Here is a 20,770-nt window from a genome sequence, read left to right on the forward strand (position 1 = left end):
ATGGGTTTCTATAACAAACTATCTACAAATACTCATCTTCATTCTTCAATCTGCTTCTTCTTTGAATTCATTACATTATTGTTAGTTCTTCCTGCTCCTACAAATTCAATCTCCTTTAACTTCCCAAATTTCACATCAAATGATCCTCGAATAAATTTACAAGGAGACTCCGTCAGGAACGGTAGCTTCATTGAAGTCACCAGGAACAACGCCACTTTTTCTGCTAATGCAACTCTTAGTAGTAGTGTAGGCCGTGCCATTTTCTCGGATCCTATACAACTTTGGAATGCAACCACTGGATGGAAGACAGACTTTGATACGCACTTCTCATTCATCATTGATGGATTTAATATGAAATCTGCTGGGGACGGTTTCGCTTTTTTTCTTGCACCATTCGGGTCTGAAATTCCTCCAAATTCTTCGGGTGGAGATCTGGGCTTATTGACTTCGAACATATCTAAACAGAATTTGGCGACAAATCAAATTGTTGCGGTTGAGTTTGACAGTTTTGAAAACAGTTTCGATCCAAGTTCAGACCATGTTGGTATCAACGTTAACTCGGTAGTATCAGAGGCTACTGTGTCAATGGAACAAGGTAGTATAAGGGATGGAAGAAAAGCTAATGCTTGGGTAACTTATAATTCTAATACTAAAAACTTGAGTGTTTTTCTAACTTATTCTGAGAACCCTGTTTTCAATGGGAGTCCTACTTTGAATCATGTTGTTGATCTAAGCAATATTCTACCAGAGCGGATTACTGTTGGATTTTCAGCGGCCACTGGCAGGAGAACTGAAATTCATCGACTCCTTTCCTGGCAATTCAATTCCACTTCAGAACTAATTGATAAGAAAACTGGTGAAGGACGAACTGATGGTAAAGGACGAATTGATGGTAAAGGGAAAGGTATTGCAACTGAATTGGCGGTTGGTCTTGGTGTTATCCTGGGTGTTTCAGCATGTGGGCTTGGTTTTGCTTTGTTCATCTGCTGGAAGAAATGGCGTAACTCAAGGAGAGTTACGGGTGATACTAGAAATAATGCCGACTTTTCAATGGACTACGCAGGAACCGGACCAAAAAGGTTCTCATACAGTGAACTGGTTTATGCAACATATAACTTCGATGAGGGAGGAAAACTGGGAGAGGGTGGATTCGGAGGAGTGTACAAAGGGTTCCTGAGAGATCTAAACTTAAATGTAGCTGTTAAAAGGGTCTCACAAGGTTCGAGACAAGGAAAAAAAGAATACCAGTCGGAAGTGAAGATTATTAGCCAATTACGACATAGAAATCTGGTTCAGCTCATAGGTTGGTGCCACGAAAAAAATGAGTTACTTCTTGTGTACGAATTCATGCCAAACCGTAGCCTCGATAAACATTTATTTCGTGGGGTAAACATTCTTAACTGGGAAACCAGGTACAGAATAGCTCTTGGTTTAGCTTCTGCATTGTCATATCTACATGAAGATTGGGAACAATGTGTACTTCACAGAGATATTAAAACAAGTAACGTAATGCTAGATTCGGAATTTAACGCCAAACTCGGGGACTTCGGTTTAGCAAGGCTTGTTGATCACGGGAAAGGATCAAAAACAACTGCTGTAGCAGGAACAAGGGGATACTTAGCACCTGAATGTTTTAAGACACGTAAATCAAGTAAGGAATCCGATGTGTATAGTTTTGGTATCGTTGCACTTGAGATTGCTTGTGGGAGAAGGCCGGTTGAAGCAACAACGCGGGTCTCACTAGTAGAGTGGGTTTGGGGTCTTTACGGAGGTGGAAAGCTCTTGGAAGCAGCTGATGAAAGATTAAGTACGGAGTTCAATGAGTTAGAAATGGAACAGTTAATGGTTGTAGGATTGTGGTGTGCTCATCCCAATTCTGAACTAAGGCCTTTGGCAACTCAAGTGATTCGTGTTCTTAAATTTGAATCTCCACTGCCTAAACTTCCACTTGAATTACCAAATCCGGTATATCATCAAGCAAAAGCTTCCGCGCCTTACTTCCCATCATTAACTGGTCTTACCAATACACTCACGGGGAGATAGTATTGGTGTAACAACTGTATTTTTTTATTGTAATTAAAGAAACGTTGTCTCTTCTTCTTCTTCTTTCACTTGTTTTTTTTTTCTTTTCTTTTATTTGGTGTGCATGCATGTTATTAAAGATACGAAGAAGGACCCTTTTGAGTATTGACTAAGACCATAAATTCTTTCAAATGCATTATTGTACTTTCAATCGAGCATGAACTATTGTCAAGAAAGACGGATGGAGAGAAAGCAACGTTTGTTTCTGGTATGTCATCCAGCAGTACCATATGTGTGTCATGTTCCGTCATCCTCTGTTGTTACGGATATACTGATGGGATGACAGCGAATAATACGAAAAGGACCAATTTTTCTCTTTAGTACGAATAATTTTGAAGACTAAAGAACACCTTATTGAGCCTCGCATACGTTATCACCAAAAGCTAGATTTCTCAAGAAACGGACTCGAGATTTCAAGGTTGTGTGTTCAAAAAAAAATCTCGAGGAATATTTTTCATTTCACACATGCATAAAACAAACAAATAATACAAGCTTTAATGAGGTCAATTTTCCTGTTCTTACTTCCTACTGATCCTCAGCAGTGACGACGTCCATTTTCTTGTAGCTAGACCCCTCAATGGGTTCACCTTGAAGGATCCCAATTGTTGCTGCATGTTCTTGCGATTAAGCAGTGGCCAGTGGTACACGTTTTCTCTCAAACATATGTAAGGTTCCGAGATTTCGCACACAATTGGTACTATATTCTAAGTTGAGATTCTCTGATTTTACCTTTATTTAGGACGTCACTACACGATAAATGCAACCCAAAGATCTTTATAGAAGTAATGCTAGCTTTAAGACTTGATATCAAACCCTATCAAAAAATTCACAATACAAAAGAACGAGGTATAATTAAAAACTGAGATGGGTTCTTAATTAGTAATGTAACCGCGGGAAAATCTACAAGCCACACCCAAATCTCCAATCCTAGATCTAAGCATCATTCACCATGAGAAATAAGATAAAAGTGCAAAAAATGGAAAGGGGACACTCAATTTTTACATGGTTCTATAATGGGAATACATTCATAGTTCTTCACTATATGAATTTTGTGTTACATGTGATTCCATTAATGAGTTTTTGGTAGAGCTCTGGATCTCAATGATGGTGGAGGATGAAAGAGAAGAAGTAGACAATAATAATGGTTTCCCTTTCTCTCTCTTGGACTTTTTCCTTAAGTATCAGGGTTGTGAAATGAAAATTACATTTATATCCTTTGTTTACAAGTTAAGCTAACTAAGCTAGGTAAAGGTGATCTTATATTATTAAGTTGCTACTATTGTAAGATGACGCCACGTGTCAAGTGAGATACTTTGTATTCACATTTTGCTTCTTTTTTCTTGAGTATTGCTTGAACACCGATCTTTAAGAAAAAAAATCCGTCTTGGTGTAGCTTTTGGAGCAAAATACGTGGTGACAGAGTGGCTTGGATCGTGTCAAGTCTATGCGAGGACTCCTTGGAACTGATGCTAGTGGGCGATGTTGGTTGAGTTGGAAGTTGCGAGATATCCTTTGCTTGATATACTTTGTTGTCATCGAGCACTCTTGATATTTGTACACAAGCATTTTCTTTGGACATGATTCGGACCAAGAAGATAAAGAATACAAACTTGTTTTTGTACAATTTACTTTCCTTTGTTCTTTAGCTGCGAGGGAAGGATTATCAACGATGAAACATGTGAGCGAGATGCTTTGATCGGCGATCTTGAACTTTAGGGATGATAACCTATTGTGATTTTGAATATGTTGTGGTTGATGTAGAGTACTTCTTCCTTTGAGTTCGTTGTATCGTTCTTCATTCTTGTCTTGGCTCGGCTTGCATATGGTATGGAATCATTTTCCTATGTATGTATTCCTCCTTTCGCTTTGGGTTGATGAATAAACTGAAACTATCCGAAACGAAAGTGAAACATTGCCTCTGCCTCTGTCTTGCTAAATATCTTACTGTGAAGTAGTGAAGTATTGATAAAATATCCCTCTTTGAATTATATTAAAGATGAAGTATCCTTGAAAGTATATAAAAAACAAACCTCCTTGTAAAAATAGATCCCATAAAAATCCAAAGTACAAGAAGTACCCATAATTAATAATCTACAAAAAGTGCGAAGAATCCATATCAAGTATAAGAAGTATCTTTCATTAATAGTCTTCTCATGATAAAATAGATCCCATAAAAATCCAAAGTACAAGAAGTACCCATAATTAATAATCTACAAAAAGTGCGAAGAATCCATATCAAGTATAAGAAGTATCTTTCATTAATAGTCTTCTCATGACAAAAATATTCGTGATGAAAAATATAATCTTCAAGAAGTATAAATAATAATAACTCCGCAACATATTAGCATTGGTCCATGATGCATAATAACTGAGGAAAAGATTACAAGTATCGAAGTATTAATCCATGAACAATAAGTAGTAAAGTAATAAGAAGTATCGGATAAGTAATATTAATAAAAAGAAACTAGAAGCATATGAAGTATTAGCTCTTGAATTATGCGATAATAGATATCAATTCCCGATGTAGTAAAATGAGAAATATCGCACGAGAAGCTTGGTCGCACGGAATCTTATGTGAAATAAGAAGTATAAATCCTTGATGTTAACAAGAAGCATCGCAAGCCATAAAGTTATAGTATCAACAAACATAAAATATATAAAATAATGAAAGACGTTTAATTAGCGAATTGAGTCATATAGATAGCATTAATGCTTGTTACTTAGCTCATTATGCCGGGAGAATTTAGATATGACATGGCCATTGCTTGTCGCACATTCATTGCCTCATTTTCTATTTGCTCCTGCATTGTTAGTATATATCGCACACCCATATCATAAATGTAGTAATATTGAAATTTACTCAAATATTAATAACATGCTAGACTTGTAAGCATTTCATATGCAATAAGATTTTTTTTGAAGTTTCATAATACTTATCTTTGCGAGAGGATGTCTCTTTAATGCTTATTTTATACCTCTGCAATATCTTTCATTCCTCTTGTTTTCACGACACTAGTAGAAAAGTTACATTTAGTAATAGTTCTAGATTTTATACGGTAAAAGTTCATAAATTACTTGTTATCTTAGGTTGTTAAATAATTGTAACAGTTTTTATAATAAGTGTTACTATACACCCATGTTATTTAATATGTTACTATAGTTGACATTATCGTGATATTTATTTAGATCAAATGTTAATATATCCCATGCTACTGTAACACATTTAATATGTCACCATAGTTGACATTATCGTGATATTTTTTAGATCAACTGTTACCACATACCCATGTTACTGTAACAGATTTAATATGCACCATAGTTGATATTATCATGACATTTTTATGAAACAACTATTATTATTTATCTACATAACTAGTTATCTAAAAATCTAGTTCAAAATATTACCTAGCTATAGACCGATATGTCACAATTTACTTATGGATTTAGTTACATGTACTAGAGCTAGCCATGTATCGCATGGATGGTTATCTAAGGTTTCATAGAAATTTAGATCTAATAAAAATAATAAACAACTTGTGCTGGAGGTCGATAGTTTATTGTTTAATGAAAATAAGTATCTTATATGGATAACATTAATCAAACAAAGCATGGAATAGTGGGTCAAGAGTTATAATTAGGCATAATAGGTCTCAAGGTTGAACCCTGTGGAGAGTATCTTTTATAGAATTTATATTTCAATCTCAAAAAGCCCAACTTTTTCGTGTGAAGATATTTTTATAGAATTTATATTTTAATCTCAAGAAGCCCAACTCATCGTTGTGGAATGGTGGTGGTGATGGTTGCGACACTGCTGGTGGTGGAGGAGGTGGCGGAGCTAATGGTTGAGGTGGTGGTTGTTTCATTATAAATCGTTACTTTATACTATTTTTTATGACGTTTTTAATAAAAAATATTCCGCGGTTACTCAAACAATAGCAACAGTTTTATAAAAAACAGTTAATGTAGAAATTATTCAGCAACATATATATTGAATAAGCTCTTACCAAAAACAACTAACAATGACGGTTTTATAATTTATGAGTCATCTTTCAATAGTCATTCTGTATTAGGTTTTATAAACTTTCCCTAACAAAGGCTTTAGTAACACCGTAGAACAAACTAAAACTGTTATAGAAATAATACAGTAACAGTTTTTAATTGTTACCGTACATCATTTTTTTTACTAGTGGGAGCATATTTCCTTTTCATTTTGTTTTAGGGTTTGTAATCTCATACCTTAGCATGATATTTTATTTTCTCTTAGATTCTTTATTCATTTCACTTTCATTTGCATATTTTTCTTCATTTCATTTTTGCTTTTGCTCTTTTGTGTTTCTTAGTTATCTTGGACAAGGCTAATAATATTTATAGTTCAATGACCTAGCCCGTCGACGAAGTCGCAAACGCCTATGTAATCTTTGTAAGTAATAGTTCATTGACCTCGCCTTATCAAATTTGAGGTTTTATCGTGCCCCCTAGTTAAGGTCTTATTTTGCATCTCCAGTATTTTGTAGGTCTTCTATTGTTTCCTCGGGGTTTTATTATTTTTGGAGACAAGATCGCACTTCCATGTGATCTTGCGAGTCATTGTCCTTTGATCTCTCCTTATCGTAGTATCATCGTATCTTCAGGAGTTGTTCTAGTATTATTGCCTCTACAGGAATTTATGCGACAGTGCGACTGACCTAAATACTCCAGTGATTAAAAAGCCCCATAATATTGAACGGTGTCGTCCCTTTATATTTCCCCTAACCGCCCCTTCGAGGAAGATAAACCGTAACTGATATAGTTGGGCTCCTGCCGTATGGTTATGCCGACAATTAGTGTTAGCATGATCTCTTATGCCTTTGCTGATAACACTCTTGGTTATGAGATCACACCATTAGTGGGGTTTATTAGGGACCGAATATATCACTTCCAGGACTATGTCTAACTGAAACAGGTTTTTACACCCTATGCCAGATATCGTCGAGTTGTTTACTCAACAATTCCTGACGGATATGCTTATATGTCGACTTATCTCATTAACCAAGGTTGATTTCCTCTGATCCATCTACTAGATAGGGTTTCCCAACATGACGTGCGATAAGTCATATCGTTACCTCTTGCATTATATGTGAACTAGGGTGCACACCAAAATTGGGTACCCAGCCTCCTAGAGAGGTTTTGACTATATTTGAATAAGATCCTATTTTTCCCGTTGATGAGGTCTTATCATATTTTTTTGCACTTATCGTGCTCATTTTTACTTGATTTTATCGTGCTCATTAGTATTTCATCATCTTTTGCTTGAATGGGTCTTATCAGCCTGTTATAGAGATCTTATAGTCCTTTTTCTTCTTTATTGGTGATGAGTATTACTCATTAAAATAATGCATATGAAAAAGCTTCATAGTTTATCGATACTTATCTCGCTATGCAAAATCATCGTGCTGCCATATAAACTTTCTTGTGGTAGATTATGAATTGGATACTCCATCGTATCATTCTCGTCTTTCATCTACTTGTGGTATATCATTTGTCTTGCCGCTTGGGTTGACAAAGATATGAGAATGACACTACTGAAGATTGTTGCTTTTGATGGTGTTATGTGGGATTTCTTGCTCATAAACATTAATGTTGCTTCCAAGTTGAACTTCTGATGGGTCTGATCAACATGATGCACGAGTGGTTGAAGTACCCTGTAGCCTTTTCATTCAAGATAATGTTGCACACTACTTATGAACCAAATATAAAATTGAAACACAAACCAAATTTTAATAATATAAAAGTGTTATACATACCAAACTCCGTAACTAATTGTTCAAAAAACACAAAATCCTAACTAAGATGTTTTTTGAAACTAAAAGAAAAGAAAGGATTCAATAATGACTAGTACGACGAACTCTTTTACCACGAATGTTGTGTTGAACTCCCTCATCAGTTTGGGATTGAACTCTTTTACCACGAGCATCGCGGCTTGAACCTTCTCCTTGTTGTTGACCCCTCTTCAATTGCTTAGACCGACTCTCCTCCATCATTCTCTGAGATATAAGTTCCTCCCACTGGCCATTCATAGACTCATTTATGTGTCTAATATATCTCAATTGTATATAGTGTTAGTGCTCGATTTTGTACTTATTTGGTTATTTTATTTATTTGTAGGTATTTTTGGAAAAATAAGATCTTGCGGCGAAATTGGCTAAAAATGTGACATTTGGACCTCCGTAGATAACGTACCGGAAGCACCCCAGAAGTATGTTGGACACACCCCAGAAATACCTCGGAGGAATCCCGAAAAAGTGCGGAAAACGTCCCAGAAAAATTACTAAAGGCACCCAAGAGAAATTGATAAAGGAACCATCATTTGGATAAGGGCACCCCAAGGCAACCAATCGTTAAAGGCGCCAGCGATTTGGATAGGGGCACCTCTTTTTCTTCAAAATTCAAATAAGATTTTTGGCGGGAAAATGGAGTTCAGCGAACCAGATTTTGGTTTGATTTGATTGTTCGTGATTTAAAGAGATTCAATCGTCAAATTCTCTTGCGTTATGCCTGTTAAGGCTAAACAGGGTCTATGTGTGCGTTTGGGTCGAACGTATTAGGCTGGATAGGTCGGAGAAGAAAAACAGAGAGAAGAGAAGTGCTCGAGTCCTGTTTGATTCGATTTCGGAATTACAGCGTGACCAAAGCACATATAAGAGTTTTTGAAGATTTGATATATCTTATAAAGAGTTTGGGAAGAGCACGAACTCACAAAAGACGCGTAGAAGTGAAATCCCGTAACTTTTGGCTGAAGAAAAAAAGAAAAGAATAATTGAAGATAACTCGGATTATTGGGTCATGTTGGATATATAAGAGAGTTGGGTCGAGTCCACGAAGGATATCAAGTTAGTAGGGATCGAGCAGAGGCTGTAGAGACGTAGGAAAAGGAGTTGCAGAGATCGTATGTGCTGCTGCAGGAAGAAGAAGAAAAAGCTGAAGAACTTCGTCGCACAGGAAATAACAACGTTTTCAAAGGGAAGAACAACTTCTCGAAGGGAAAAAAATTGTGAAAGACATTATATCACACCAGTTAATCAGCCTGTCATCTTTTCTTTGGCTGCAACAGTTTAACAGCGCCTTTGCAACAATTATTTCTGTTGCAATTTTTCTGTTCTATTGTTTCACCTCTTGTAAACAGTTTTTGAGCTATAAACATGTATTTTGAGCAAGTGATTATTATGAGGAGCTAAACCCTTTAGCCGAGGCAACGGAGGAAGCCATTGTTCCATGAAAAGTGGTATAATTCTATTTTAATTATTTATTGCAATTATTTTACATGATTATTTGCATAAAACTTAAAAGAATAATTGATTTTTATTGAGTTGTTGTGAATTGTTTCGATGGAGCATGCTTGGTTTTAAAACTTTTGATGTTTCATGCTTTGTGATTATAACTATTAATTCAAAAATTTACTAGAGGCAAAATAATAGAATCGCTTTAAAAGAAAGGATTGCATGAATATTGATTAGAATTTAACACTTAATTGGTCAATGGTGGAATCCAAAGTCTCAGTATTTTCTTACTATTTTTGAAACAATTTTATTTAATTGAGTTTTCTGTTTTAGTTTAATTTAAGTCTAAAAAAATCCTTCACAAGTCCGAGAATCGAATCACTTATTTACCACAATCTACAACCACATCAACTTTTGGCGCCGCCGACGCGGACTTGTTTTTAGAGTTTTAGATTTATTTTTCTTTTTTTTAGGTTTTTAATATTTTAGTTCTATTTTACGTTTTTGGGTATTTTTTTTTGGTATTTTTCTTTTGTCTACAGGTTTGGAGCATAAAAGAAAGTGATCCTACGGATTTGGTGATTTGCTTAAAGACTTGAGATAAAGATTAAAAGCGAAAAGAACGGAAAAGAAGACATTTTTTTAGTTGTTTATCTTTTGGGGTTTTGTTTATTTTTCTTGTTTAGACAAAAACTGTTTAGGGTTTATTATTTTGTAATTTTTCTCTTCTTTTTGGACATTGTGGACTTTTTAGACATTATTTTTTTATACCCTACGGAAGGGTAGTTTTAATTATAAATTGCACAGGGAAGGACAACGATTACGATATCGTCTCGGCCCCTCAGGTTTCCACACTCACATCGGAGTCGGTGGCCAGAGTCGACTACAACGGTTCATCGCCCGTCTGGTACGGAAGGTAACATTCGAACAACCCGCGAATCCCCTGTTAGCGGGTTTACTGTATTCCTTCTTATGCATATATGTTGAGGACTGAATACGGACATTTAATTTTCTAGTAAAGGGCAAGGCCTCCCCATACAAGATAAGAGTTCGGATTTCATCACCGTTCTCTTCCTGCCCGTTTTAGGAAAACGATACCAAACGCGTACCCAAGCCTAAAATTTGAATAGAACAAGACCGATAGGGTAACGATCTTGGTAGGAAAATCATTCGAAAAATATTGGTCGCTCTTTAAGCATACTTTGAAGTTCATGATGGTTATTAGAAGTTGAAGTGTGTCGCCTTTTAACGCCGGTGAGGCCTTGGTTATCAAAGATCCATTGAGCTTCCCTCGCTTATGTTTCTCTTACATTAACTTAGATTGATTCCAGAGAGGTGTGCTCAAATTGCAACAAATTACCTTTCGAAAGATAGAAGATGGTCTAGAAACAATCTAAGTGGAGCCATCTTGCTTTTTGTTTGCTATAAATCAATAGGTTTGATTTGGTTGAGTCATCCTTGCTTTGTGGTTTCTTAGAACTTCCTTCCATATTCTTTTGTATGTCAGAACGTAAAAGAGACGCTTTAGGTCGATTCATTAGGGAAGAACCTAATAGTTCTAAGAATCTTGATTACCTTAACTTAGAGAGTCATGTTTTCGAAAGGCCCGGTTAAGGATCCCTAATACTCCGATAGCGCCAGAAATGACGACTTTGAAAGCTTTGCTAAACCCAACTAGGACCTCTCGTCCTTCATGTATCAAGTTAGCTGAAACTGAGGTAACTTGTGAATTAAAACCTGGGACCATACAGATGATTCCAATCTTTTTAGGGAAATAAAATGAAAACCCTTATTTTCATATTAGGGATTTTGAGGAAATTTGTAGTACTCTACGAATTAGAAACATAGATGATGATGCTTTGAAACTTAGGTTATTCCCCTTGTCCTTAAAAGATAAAGCCAAATCTTGGCTATACAGTTTGCCTCATGAGTCAATTGAAACTTATGACCAACTTACATCTTCCTTTTTACAGAAATTTTTCCCTAGACACAAAATATCATCTATTTGGACGCAGATCTGTACTTTTTCTCAACAAGAGGGAGAATCTTTATATAGGTATTTGGAAAGGTTTAATGAATTGTTATCCCAAAGTCCTCAACATGGTTTAGGGACCGATAGGATAGTTCAGATCCTTTATGAGGGTTTAGATTATTCGACAACTACCATGGTTGATTCTTTATGTGCTGGTGGGTTAGAAAATAAAACTGTTGATCAGGCGATGACATTGTTGAATGAAATCGCTGAAAAGACCCAGCAATGGGAAAATAATAGGGAGCCCAAGAAAATAATTCTTCTAAATAGAGGAAATGTTAGGGTAGAAGGATCTTATGAGTATGATGCCAAATTAGCTATTATAGCAAAGAGGTTAGAATCTTTGGAATTAGGTCACAATAGTGGTAGAGTGGATCCTTTTCTGTAAGTCCAGAATACTGAAGAGCAAGCCAATGCTCTTTATAATAACACTAGATTCGAGAACCGTCAGAGGTTTGACCCGTACTCAGAAACCTACAACCCTGGTTGGAGAAACCATCCTAATTTCTCTTGGTCTAAGGGCCACACTCAAGACCAGTCTATTAATTCTCAACCTCCCCCAGGTTTTGGTTATAGTAAGAATTCTTCAGGTCAAGCCCAGTTCTAGATTCCTTCTGAGAATAGACTAACTAGCGTAGAGGAATCTCTTAGTATACTACAAAAGAGCCAAGATATGTTCGCACAAACCCAACAAGTGTTATTAAAGAGCCAGGAGAAAACCAATCATAATTTGCAAAATAATAACAAGGCTATTTATAGGTTAGATCTTCAAGTTGACCAAATGGCTAAAATTCTAGGTGAGAAGGATAATGGAAGTTTTCCTAGTCAGACACAACCTAATCCTAGAGGAGTTCATGAAATAGAAGGAAGATCATATGATCATGTGAATTATGTTACAACCCTTAGGAGTGGAAAGAAAGTTGACAACAAGGTTGTCGTACTTGATAGTGAACATGTTGTAGTTCACCCTTCTGAGCCAGAGAATGAAGAGACTGATAGAGTCTCTAAAGAGACCAATGAGGGTCCTGTTGAGCCCGTCCTTTTCCCAAGAGCCCCATTTCCCCAGATATTAGTACCAACAAAAAGTGAATCCAACTTTAATGACATAATGGAGGTTTTTAAGAAAGTTACCATAAACCTTCCGTTACTAGAAGCAATTAGGAAACTACCGGCTTATTCCAAGTTCCTTAAGGATATGTGTACCCGAAAGTGAAAGCTTAGTGTCCCTAAAAATGACTTTTTAGCTAGTCATGTAAGTTTGATTATTCAGAACACCACAACTCCTAAGTATAAAGACCCAGGTGCCCCTACCATTGCTTGCACAATAGGAAAATACCGGGTAGAAAAATCATTACTTGACTTAGGAGCCAGTGTGAATTTACTGCCATACCATGTGTACTTAAAGCTAGGACTTGGTGAACTGAAACCTACCAAGATAACACTCCAGTTAGCTAATAGGTCTGTCAAAATTCCTCGTGCTGTGATAGAGGATGTTCTTATTGAGGTCGACAAGTTAATTTATCATGTGGATTTCATTATCCTAGATACCCAACCTGTCCCTGACCCAGAGAACCAGATACCTGTGATTTTAGGTCACCCATTTTTAGCTACGTCTAATGCAATCATAAATTGTTGAAATGGTATCATGAATTTATCCTTTGGTAATATGACTATTGAGCTGAATATTTTTAATGTAAATAAGCTACATTCTGAGCTAGATAACACATGCACTCAAGAGGTGAACATGATAGAAACCTTAGTTCAGGAGTAAGTACCAAACATCGTATTAGAGATCCATTAGAGAGTTGTGTATCCCATTTTAGCCTGGATTTCGACGATGATAGCAATATTGAACAAGTGAATATTCTGTTGGATTCTATTCCTATGTTAGATATTGATATATGGAAAGATAGGTTCGAACCATTACTAGTCTCTAAGCGTACCCTAATACCTTATTCAAAAGAGCCTCCTAAGTTGGAGCCTAATTATACATTTTTAGGCGCACCCGAGTCTTTTCCTGTGATTGTAGCTTCCGATTTGGATAGTGATCAGGAGAATAGGCCAGCGACCGTGCTTCAAGAAAATAAGGGAGCTTTAGAGTGGACCATAGCATATATGAAGCAAGTAGAGGATGAAACACCTGATTAAAACTTAGAGAAAGAAATTGACCTTTTTCAAGAACCCGATGGTCTAGAAATTAGGAATATTGTGACTAGACTATGTAGAGGCACTGAAAACCCTAAGTTTGGGGGTAGTGATGATTCTTGTGATCGTCAAGTATCCCCATAAGAAGTCCCTAACTTGGGACTTGAGCCATGTGCGTCTGAGATATTACTGGAGTCTATTCAGAAGCTACAACCCGATCCTCCTGATACTGTCCAGGAGAAAATCCATATAATAGAAACTCGTTTTTCGGATGAATCTGTTTGTCAAGACATTCATATGAATATCAAGTGGGCACCCCAGCTAAATCCAGTTATCTTAAGAGAAACTTTAAATCAGGTTGTGCTCTGTATGCTCATTTTTCTGATCCTGAGCATTTGTCTCATACTAGTGGCAGTTTTACTTGGTTTTGTTATACCGCAGTTGTTTCGACTATTGATATATGATTTGAAAGGGTAATTATCCATTTTGTGGTACTTATGTCCGGCTGAAGACTTTAAACTTAGCACTTCTTGGGAGGTAACCCATTCTCATGCAACTAGGTAATATCATTCCTTAATCCTTTCGCTTCAAATGGTAACAGTTTCTCCTTGTTCATGCTTTTAATTTCATGTTTAGAACATTGGGGACAATGTTAGATTTAAGTTTGGGGGTATGGGAGAAAAATTTTAGTTGCACAATAAATAAACTCCAGAGCCTAGAAATTTATGCTTATTAAGGATGACACTAACCAATCTAAGTGGATGGAAGCATTTTGGTTTTAGGAGTTGAGGAACCAATCTGAATAGATGGAAACATCTAAACACTCTATTCATAAAAGCACGGAGCTCAGCTGTTAGAAATAACATCAGAGTTTCGCCATATCTCGTTGAGTCCTTTTTCATTTTTGTTTTTATTTTATTTCTATTTTATTTTTAAACTATGTTTCTCTGGGTGAATAGGTGGGGCTCAATATTCAAGTTGTTACCACTGCTAGGGTGAATTAGAGTGATTGAGATGCCAAAAAAAAAGACCAGACCAATAAACCAATCGGAATAAACATTAACACTTGGATAACAATATGTGTCTGTTCTCCCTGTCTCCGCCGCCTAAACAAGCGTGGAATGCAGGATCCACGGGAATTACCATGTAATCTGCTGACAAGAAGCATGCTTTTGGATGCACAAGATCTAATCATGTTTTTAGTTCTTAAAAAAAATAAAAAAAATGTGTGTTCAATAAATCGACCGCTGGTTCCCTTGTATATGCCAGACGAGTTGATCTAGAATTAGGTTTATCGACCACTGGTTCCCTTGTATATGCCAGTGTGTAGATATTAGTCAGACCAGTATTTCAGTCCATTAGGATAGGTTCGTTTTGGCAGTGGCCTTCAGACAGATATTAGAAACACCGTTCACTTAGTCAACATCAAAACCATATACGTTTTTCTATATACATCTCTTAATCTATCCATATGATTTGTTGACTCCGAATATGATGTCCATAGTGAAACTATCTTAGTAGAGCTCTGTCACTTATATATGAATTTTAGTATGCTTGAGAGCAAGCTCGTGTACAACAATTGGAATTTAGCATCAGGTTACTTCCTCTAGTAATCACTAAGTATGCCTACCAAGGAGGTTATTTAGTGCTTTCTAAGATTCTGCGTAACTATCTAGGGTCTGGAGTAAATATTTTGTGGGTATATCTCTGGTAAGCCCTCCCGAGACTATAACTCGTCCACTAGGGCCACCTAGGGGTTTAAATGCTTATTGCATACGCTAAATGCAATCGACGATGCCTGTGAAAGTGAGTTAGGATTTTATTTTTGTTTTAGACTTGCTCGGGACTAGCAAATAATAAGTTTGGGGGTATTTGATAGCATTTATGTGTCTAATATATCTCAATTGCATATAGTGTTAGTGCTCGATTTTGTACTTATTTAGTTATTTTATTTATTTTTAGGTGTTTTTTGGAAAAATAAGATTTTGCGGCGAAATTGGCTAAAAATGTGGCATTTGGACCTCCGTAGATAACGTACCGGAAGCATCCCAGTAGTATGTTGGAGACATCCCAGAAATACCTCGGAGGAACCCCTAAAAAGTGCGGAAAACGCCCCATAAAAATTACTAAAGGCACCCAAGAGAAATTGATAAAGGCACCAATCATTTGGATAAGGGCACCCCCAAGGCAACCAATTGTTAAAGGCACCAGCGTTTTGGGTAGGGGCGCCTCTTATTCTTCAAAATTCAAATAAGATTTTTGGCGGGAAAATGGAATTCAGCGAACCAGATTTTGGTTTGATTTGATCGTTCGTGATTTAAAGAGATTCAATCGCTGAATTATCTTGGGCTAGGCCTGTTAAGGCTAAAAAGGGTCTATGTGTGCGTTTGGGTCGAACGTATTGGACTGGATAGGTCGGAGAAGCAAAACATAGAGAAGAGAAGAGCTCGGGTCCTGTTTGATTCAATTTCGGAATTAAAGCGTGACCAAAGCACATATAAGAGTTTCTGAAGATTTGATATATATAATAAAGAGTTTGGGAAGAGCACGAACTCACAGTAGACGCGTAGAAGTGAAGTCCCGTAACTTTTGGCAGAAGAAAAAAAGAAAAGAATAATTGAAGATAACTCGGATTGTTGTGTCCTGTTGGCTATATAAGAGAGTTGGGTCGAGTCCAGAAAGGATATCAAGTTATTAGGTACCGAGCATAGGCTGTAGAGACGTATAACAAGGAGTTGCAGAGATCGTATGTGCTGCTGCAGGAAGAAGAAACTGAAGAACTTCGTCGCGAAGGAAATAACAACGTTTTCAAAGGGAAGAACAACGTATCGAATGGAAAAACGTTGTGAAAGACATTATATCACACCAGTTAATTAGGCTGTCATCTTTTCCTTTGCTGCAATAGTTTAACAGCCCTTTGCAACAGTTATTTCTGTTGCACTTTTTCTGTTCTATTGTTTCAACTCTTGTAAACACTTTTTGAGCTATAAACATGTATTTTGAGCAAGTGATTAATATGAGGAGCTAAATCCTTTAGCTTAGGCAACATAGGAAGCCATTGTTCAATGAAAAGTGGTATAATTATATTTTAATTATTTATTGCAATTATTTTACATGATTATTTGCATAGAACTTAAAAGAATAATTGATTTTTATTGAGTTGTTGTGAATTGTTTTGATGGAGCATGCTTGGTTTTAAAACTTTTGATATTTCATGTTTTGTGATTACAACTATTACTTCAAAAATCTACTAGAGGAAAAATATTAGAATCGTTTTAAAATAAAGAATTACATGAATATTGATTAGAATTTATTACTTAATTGGTCAATGGTGGAATCCAAAGTCTTGGTATGTTCTTACTATTTTTGAAACAATTTTAATTAATTGAGTTTTTTATTTTAATTTAATTTAAGTCTAAAAAAATCCTTCACAAGTTCGAGAATCGAATCACTTATTTACCACAATCTACAACCACATCAGCCATGGAGCACGGTTTGTTCCTCTGCCGACGTCGACTCTCCACTACGGATTCTAGTCATCAATTTCTTACCCTTCTTCACCTGATTCAAATTTTAACCACAATTAAATATATTTTCTATAATTTGTAACAACTTAAAGTATAAAGAGAATAAATTTTCTTACTACATTATCCCATAAAAGAACGGCTTCTTCTCCACAAATAGACATCTCCTTCTGAACTCTCTTAGCCTTCCTGTCATTTTCCTTCGCCTTCGCCTTATCAGTACGAGCTTGTTGTTCTTTACTAATCACAAAAGGATGACTAATCTCTCGATACCACTCTAGGTAATCTTCTTCACATGCATTTACATCTTTACCACAAGGTACAGAATCACCTCCAGGTATGAAGTACTTCATTAAATCATTCCAATGTTCTACCGTAGGAGTTGGTTCGTATTTTGGGATAAAATAGTTCTCGGTGTTCTTTGTTCTTCAAACCTGCAACTCGAAATTTTCCTTCTCCACGTCTGCATCCATTTGGACATAAGAAAGTTGTCTTAGTACTCTCTTTGGATTATAGATTGTGTAGCCGTTAGGATACCAAATTGGTCTGTAGTAACCCGAGACGACTAAGTAACCTTGTATTTCGTCTTCAGATACCTCTTCATCATCGGGTACCGTGTATGGGTGAAATACCACATCTTTCACCGTCAAAATATCCAATTTTTCCCTCAACGAAGCCAACTGCTCTTCTTTAGACTTCCCAAAACACCCATTTTCCTGCTGTAGGTTGGTCATAGGGATAAGGTTTCTTTTCCATATCCAATTTCAGTGAAGGGAAGTGGTCGTAGATCCAAACCTATGTGAAAAACAAAAATATTAAACACATAATGAAATTGAATTGGAAACAGAAAATCTTAGCGAATAAGAGTTAAGTAACAATGCAGAAGGTCACCTGAATAAGAGTTAGGTAACCTCCAATTCGAGTTGTCTTAATTCTCGACCCTTTGCTCATTTCTCCTAAAATAAATGCAAGCACCCCTGTAGCCCAAGATTAGTTCTTGATCACATTGAGGTCCTTCCAAAGCTGTAGATAATGCGCATCCACTCTATTTCCAGAAGTGTCGGGGAAAGTAACAGTTCCTAACTGATATAACCAATAAGCAGTGACATGGTTCTTAAGATTCTCCTCGTCCATCACCAACCGTCCGCTCTTTACCTTCTTAGATGTATCTGCAAATGCTTCCTTCAACCTTACCATATTGAATTTCTTCACCATCTTCTTCGAAGCTCCATTTTCTTCCTTTGGATTATACTCATCTCCACGTTTAGGTTCCTTCACGGAACGTCTAAACTCACATTGGGCGTTTCTTGGATCCCATCCTAGACACTTTAGAGTCAATGCCTGAAGATCTTCATAACTCATCGATTGGTTGTAGCATTCTCAAAGACATTTACCTTCCACTGGTAGGCCGGTGATTCTCATGCAATCATCGGGAGTAATTTCCATCTCTCCAAATGGAAGATGCATGGTATATATCTCCGGATAATACCTCTCTAGAAATGCAGAAACGGCAACAGTGTCAAAGTCCTCATGTGCCAACTCAAGGGCTCTCCATAACACACATTCTTTAACCTTGTTCTGAAACTCTTGATACTCATTCGAAAGATCCCATTTGGAAGCCTTTTGACGAAGAATAAGACGAATTGCATCATTATGAACCTACAAAAATAACATCACACTATTAATACTTAACGAAACATATGTCTACAACATCTTAAACTTGTTTTACTAGTTAAGAATGAATTTAAGAATACCTTTGTCGCATAGATATTTCAAGCCCATGAGTGTTTATAGCCAAATAATATTGCCCCTCTATCAATTGGAGTACCATAAGTTGAGCTCACTGGTGACAAACACAAATCATCAGGGGGAATGTGTGAATATCTAGGATCCGGCGGATTCGACTTCCTTTTCTCTTCAACGGGAACAATTTGTAGATCTTGCATCTCTTCCTCATCTTCTTCCTCTTCCTCTTGTCCTTTTTGTTCCAACTGCTGTTGATAGAAACATTTTTGTGTCCAATTTGTTCTCAATACTATATATTGTTGGCACTCGATTTTGTACTAATTTTGTTATTTTATGTATTTGTAGGTATTTTTTTGGAAATAAATATTTTAAGAAAATTCGGCTGGAAAAGTTGATTTTGGCACCCGGAGGACACGTGTTATTCGGACTCCGAAGTTTGGATAAGGGGTAACCTAATTACTAAGGGGCACTCCCAGGTCACCCCCAAGGCATCTGCTATTCGCACCCCAGTCCAGGATAAGGGGAACCTTCTTCAACAATTCAAATTCTCAAAATTGGCGGGAAAAATGTTCACACACACGAGAATTTTCGATCGAAGAAATGAAGTAGTGGTAGGTCGATTCAATGGCTGAATTTTGGTAGAAAGATGTGATTTAGCCTAAGGAAGATAGTTTGGGTGTCGAATTTGATCGGAATTGGATGGAAATATCGATTTGATTCTCGAGCTCAAAACAGAGCTGCACGGAGTGAACACGGCCTGTACACGGTGTTGTGTGTGTTTTGGTTGTGCATGGAAGTGTTTTGGAGGAGTTGGATGACTTATGAGGCATGTATAAAGCTTACTAGAGCGTGCAGGATCAAAGTTTACGTGTGACAAAGTTATAATTGGAAATTATCGTTAACTAAGGGAAGCGAGCAATGACGGATTAAATGGAGAATATACGCAAGTAATGGTCGGATATTTTGGTCCTAAAACACTATAAATACAAGGCAAAGGAGTTTGGAAGGGTGAGGAAGTCATTGGGAGAGAGTTAGAGCCGAGAGAATCGAAGGAAAAGGGTCGACAGCAAGAAGAGTTCTGCTGCTGCTCAGCTAAGAACACGAAGAACCAAGACCAACCAGGAAAGTCATAGAGGAGTGTCGCTAAACTGCGACAATTCCCTATTCCTTTCCCGTGGTTTCACAACAGCGTCAACTGCACTTCTCATGTGCCGTTCTTTTCAGACGTTTCTTGTGTGTTGCAAAGGACGGTCATAAATTGATTTTCTTGTTATTTCATCATTTGTAATCAACTTGTGAGCATTAATAAAATCTTTTGAGATGTATTATACAATGATGAGCTAAACTTATTCTCTGGGGCGACGGAGGAAGCAATTCCACCAATAAAAAATTGGTAATTTCTATTTTTATTATTTATGCAATTAAATTTATTTAATTATTTGCCTTGAGTATATAGGATTTTTTTCCAAAGATTTTTATTAAATAATTGTTATTTTGATTGATGGATTATGCTTGACTTAGAATTTTTGATATTCCATGCTTTTAACTTACAGTTATTATTTTAAAAAAATCAGTTTTAGCAATAATTAAAATTATTTTAAAGGAAAAATTTGCATAATAAATATTAGAAATATCAATTTAAATGGTAGAAAAGTGAAATCCTTAGCCCCAGTTTCCTCCAAAAATATTTCAATCACTTTGTTATTTTCTTTACAATTTAATTAAATCTAAAAAAAATGTTACCTTCACAAGTTCGAAAGAACCTAGTTTTTACCACTTTCTACAACAACATTTGAAAATACATCAAGTTTTTGGCACCGCCGACGCGGACCTGTGCTTAGGTAGAATTTTTTTTAGGTTTATTATTTTTTTTTCCTTTTTACGTTTCTTTTTGTCTTTGATTTGCAGGTTCGAAGTGGAGTACTAAGGACCTTGGAAGGAAAAGCTTAAAGCGAAAGGAGCGAAAGAGAATTTTTTTTTTTTTT

The 20,770-nt window shown here is 36.5% G+C and overlaps 1 protein-coding gene across 1 annotated transcript; it reads left to right on the forward strand.

The window, feature by feature from the left end:
* LOC113286563 (L-type lectin-domain containing receptor kinase IX.1-like) lies at positions 1-2,043 on the forward strand. Its single transcript, XM_026535144.1, has one exon. The coding sequence runs from the start codon at positions 1-3 to the stop codon at positions 2,041-2,043; it is 2,043 nt and encodes a 680-aa protein (XP_026390929.1).
* The last annotated feature ends 18,727 nt before the right edge of the window (positions 2,044-20,770 follow it).

The sequence above is a fragment of the Papaver somniferum genome, chromosome 6 (genome assembly GCF_003573695.1).
Source record: "Papaver somniferum cultivar HN1 chromosome 6, ASM357369v1, whole genome shotgun sequence".
NCBI classification, from domain to species: Eukaryota; Viridiplantae; Streptophyta; class Magnoliopsida; order Ranunculales; family Papaveraceae; genus Papaver; species Papaver somniferum.

Coding starts and splice junctions, on each gene's coding strand:
- LOC113286563 (XM_026535144.1), top strand. CDS start 1: ATGGGTTTCTATAACAAACTATCTACAAATACTCATCTTCATTCTTCA.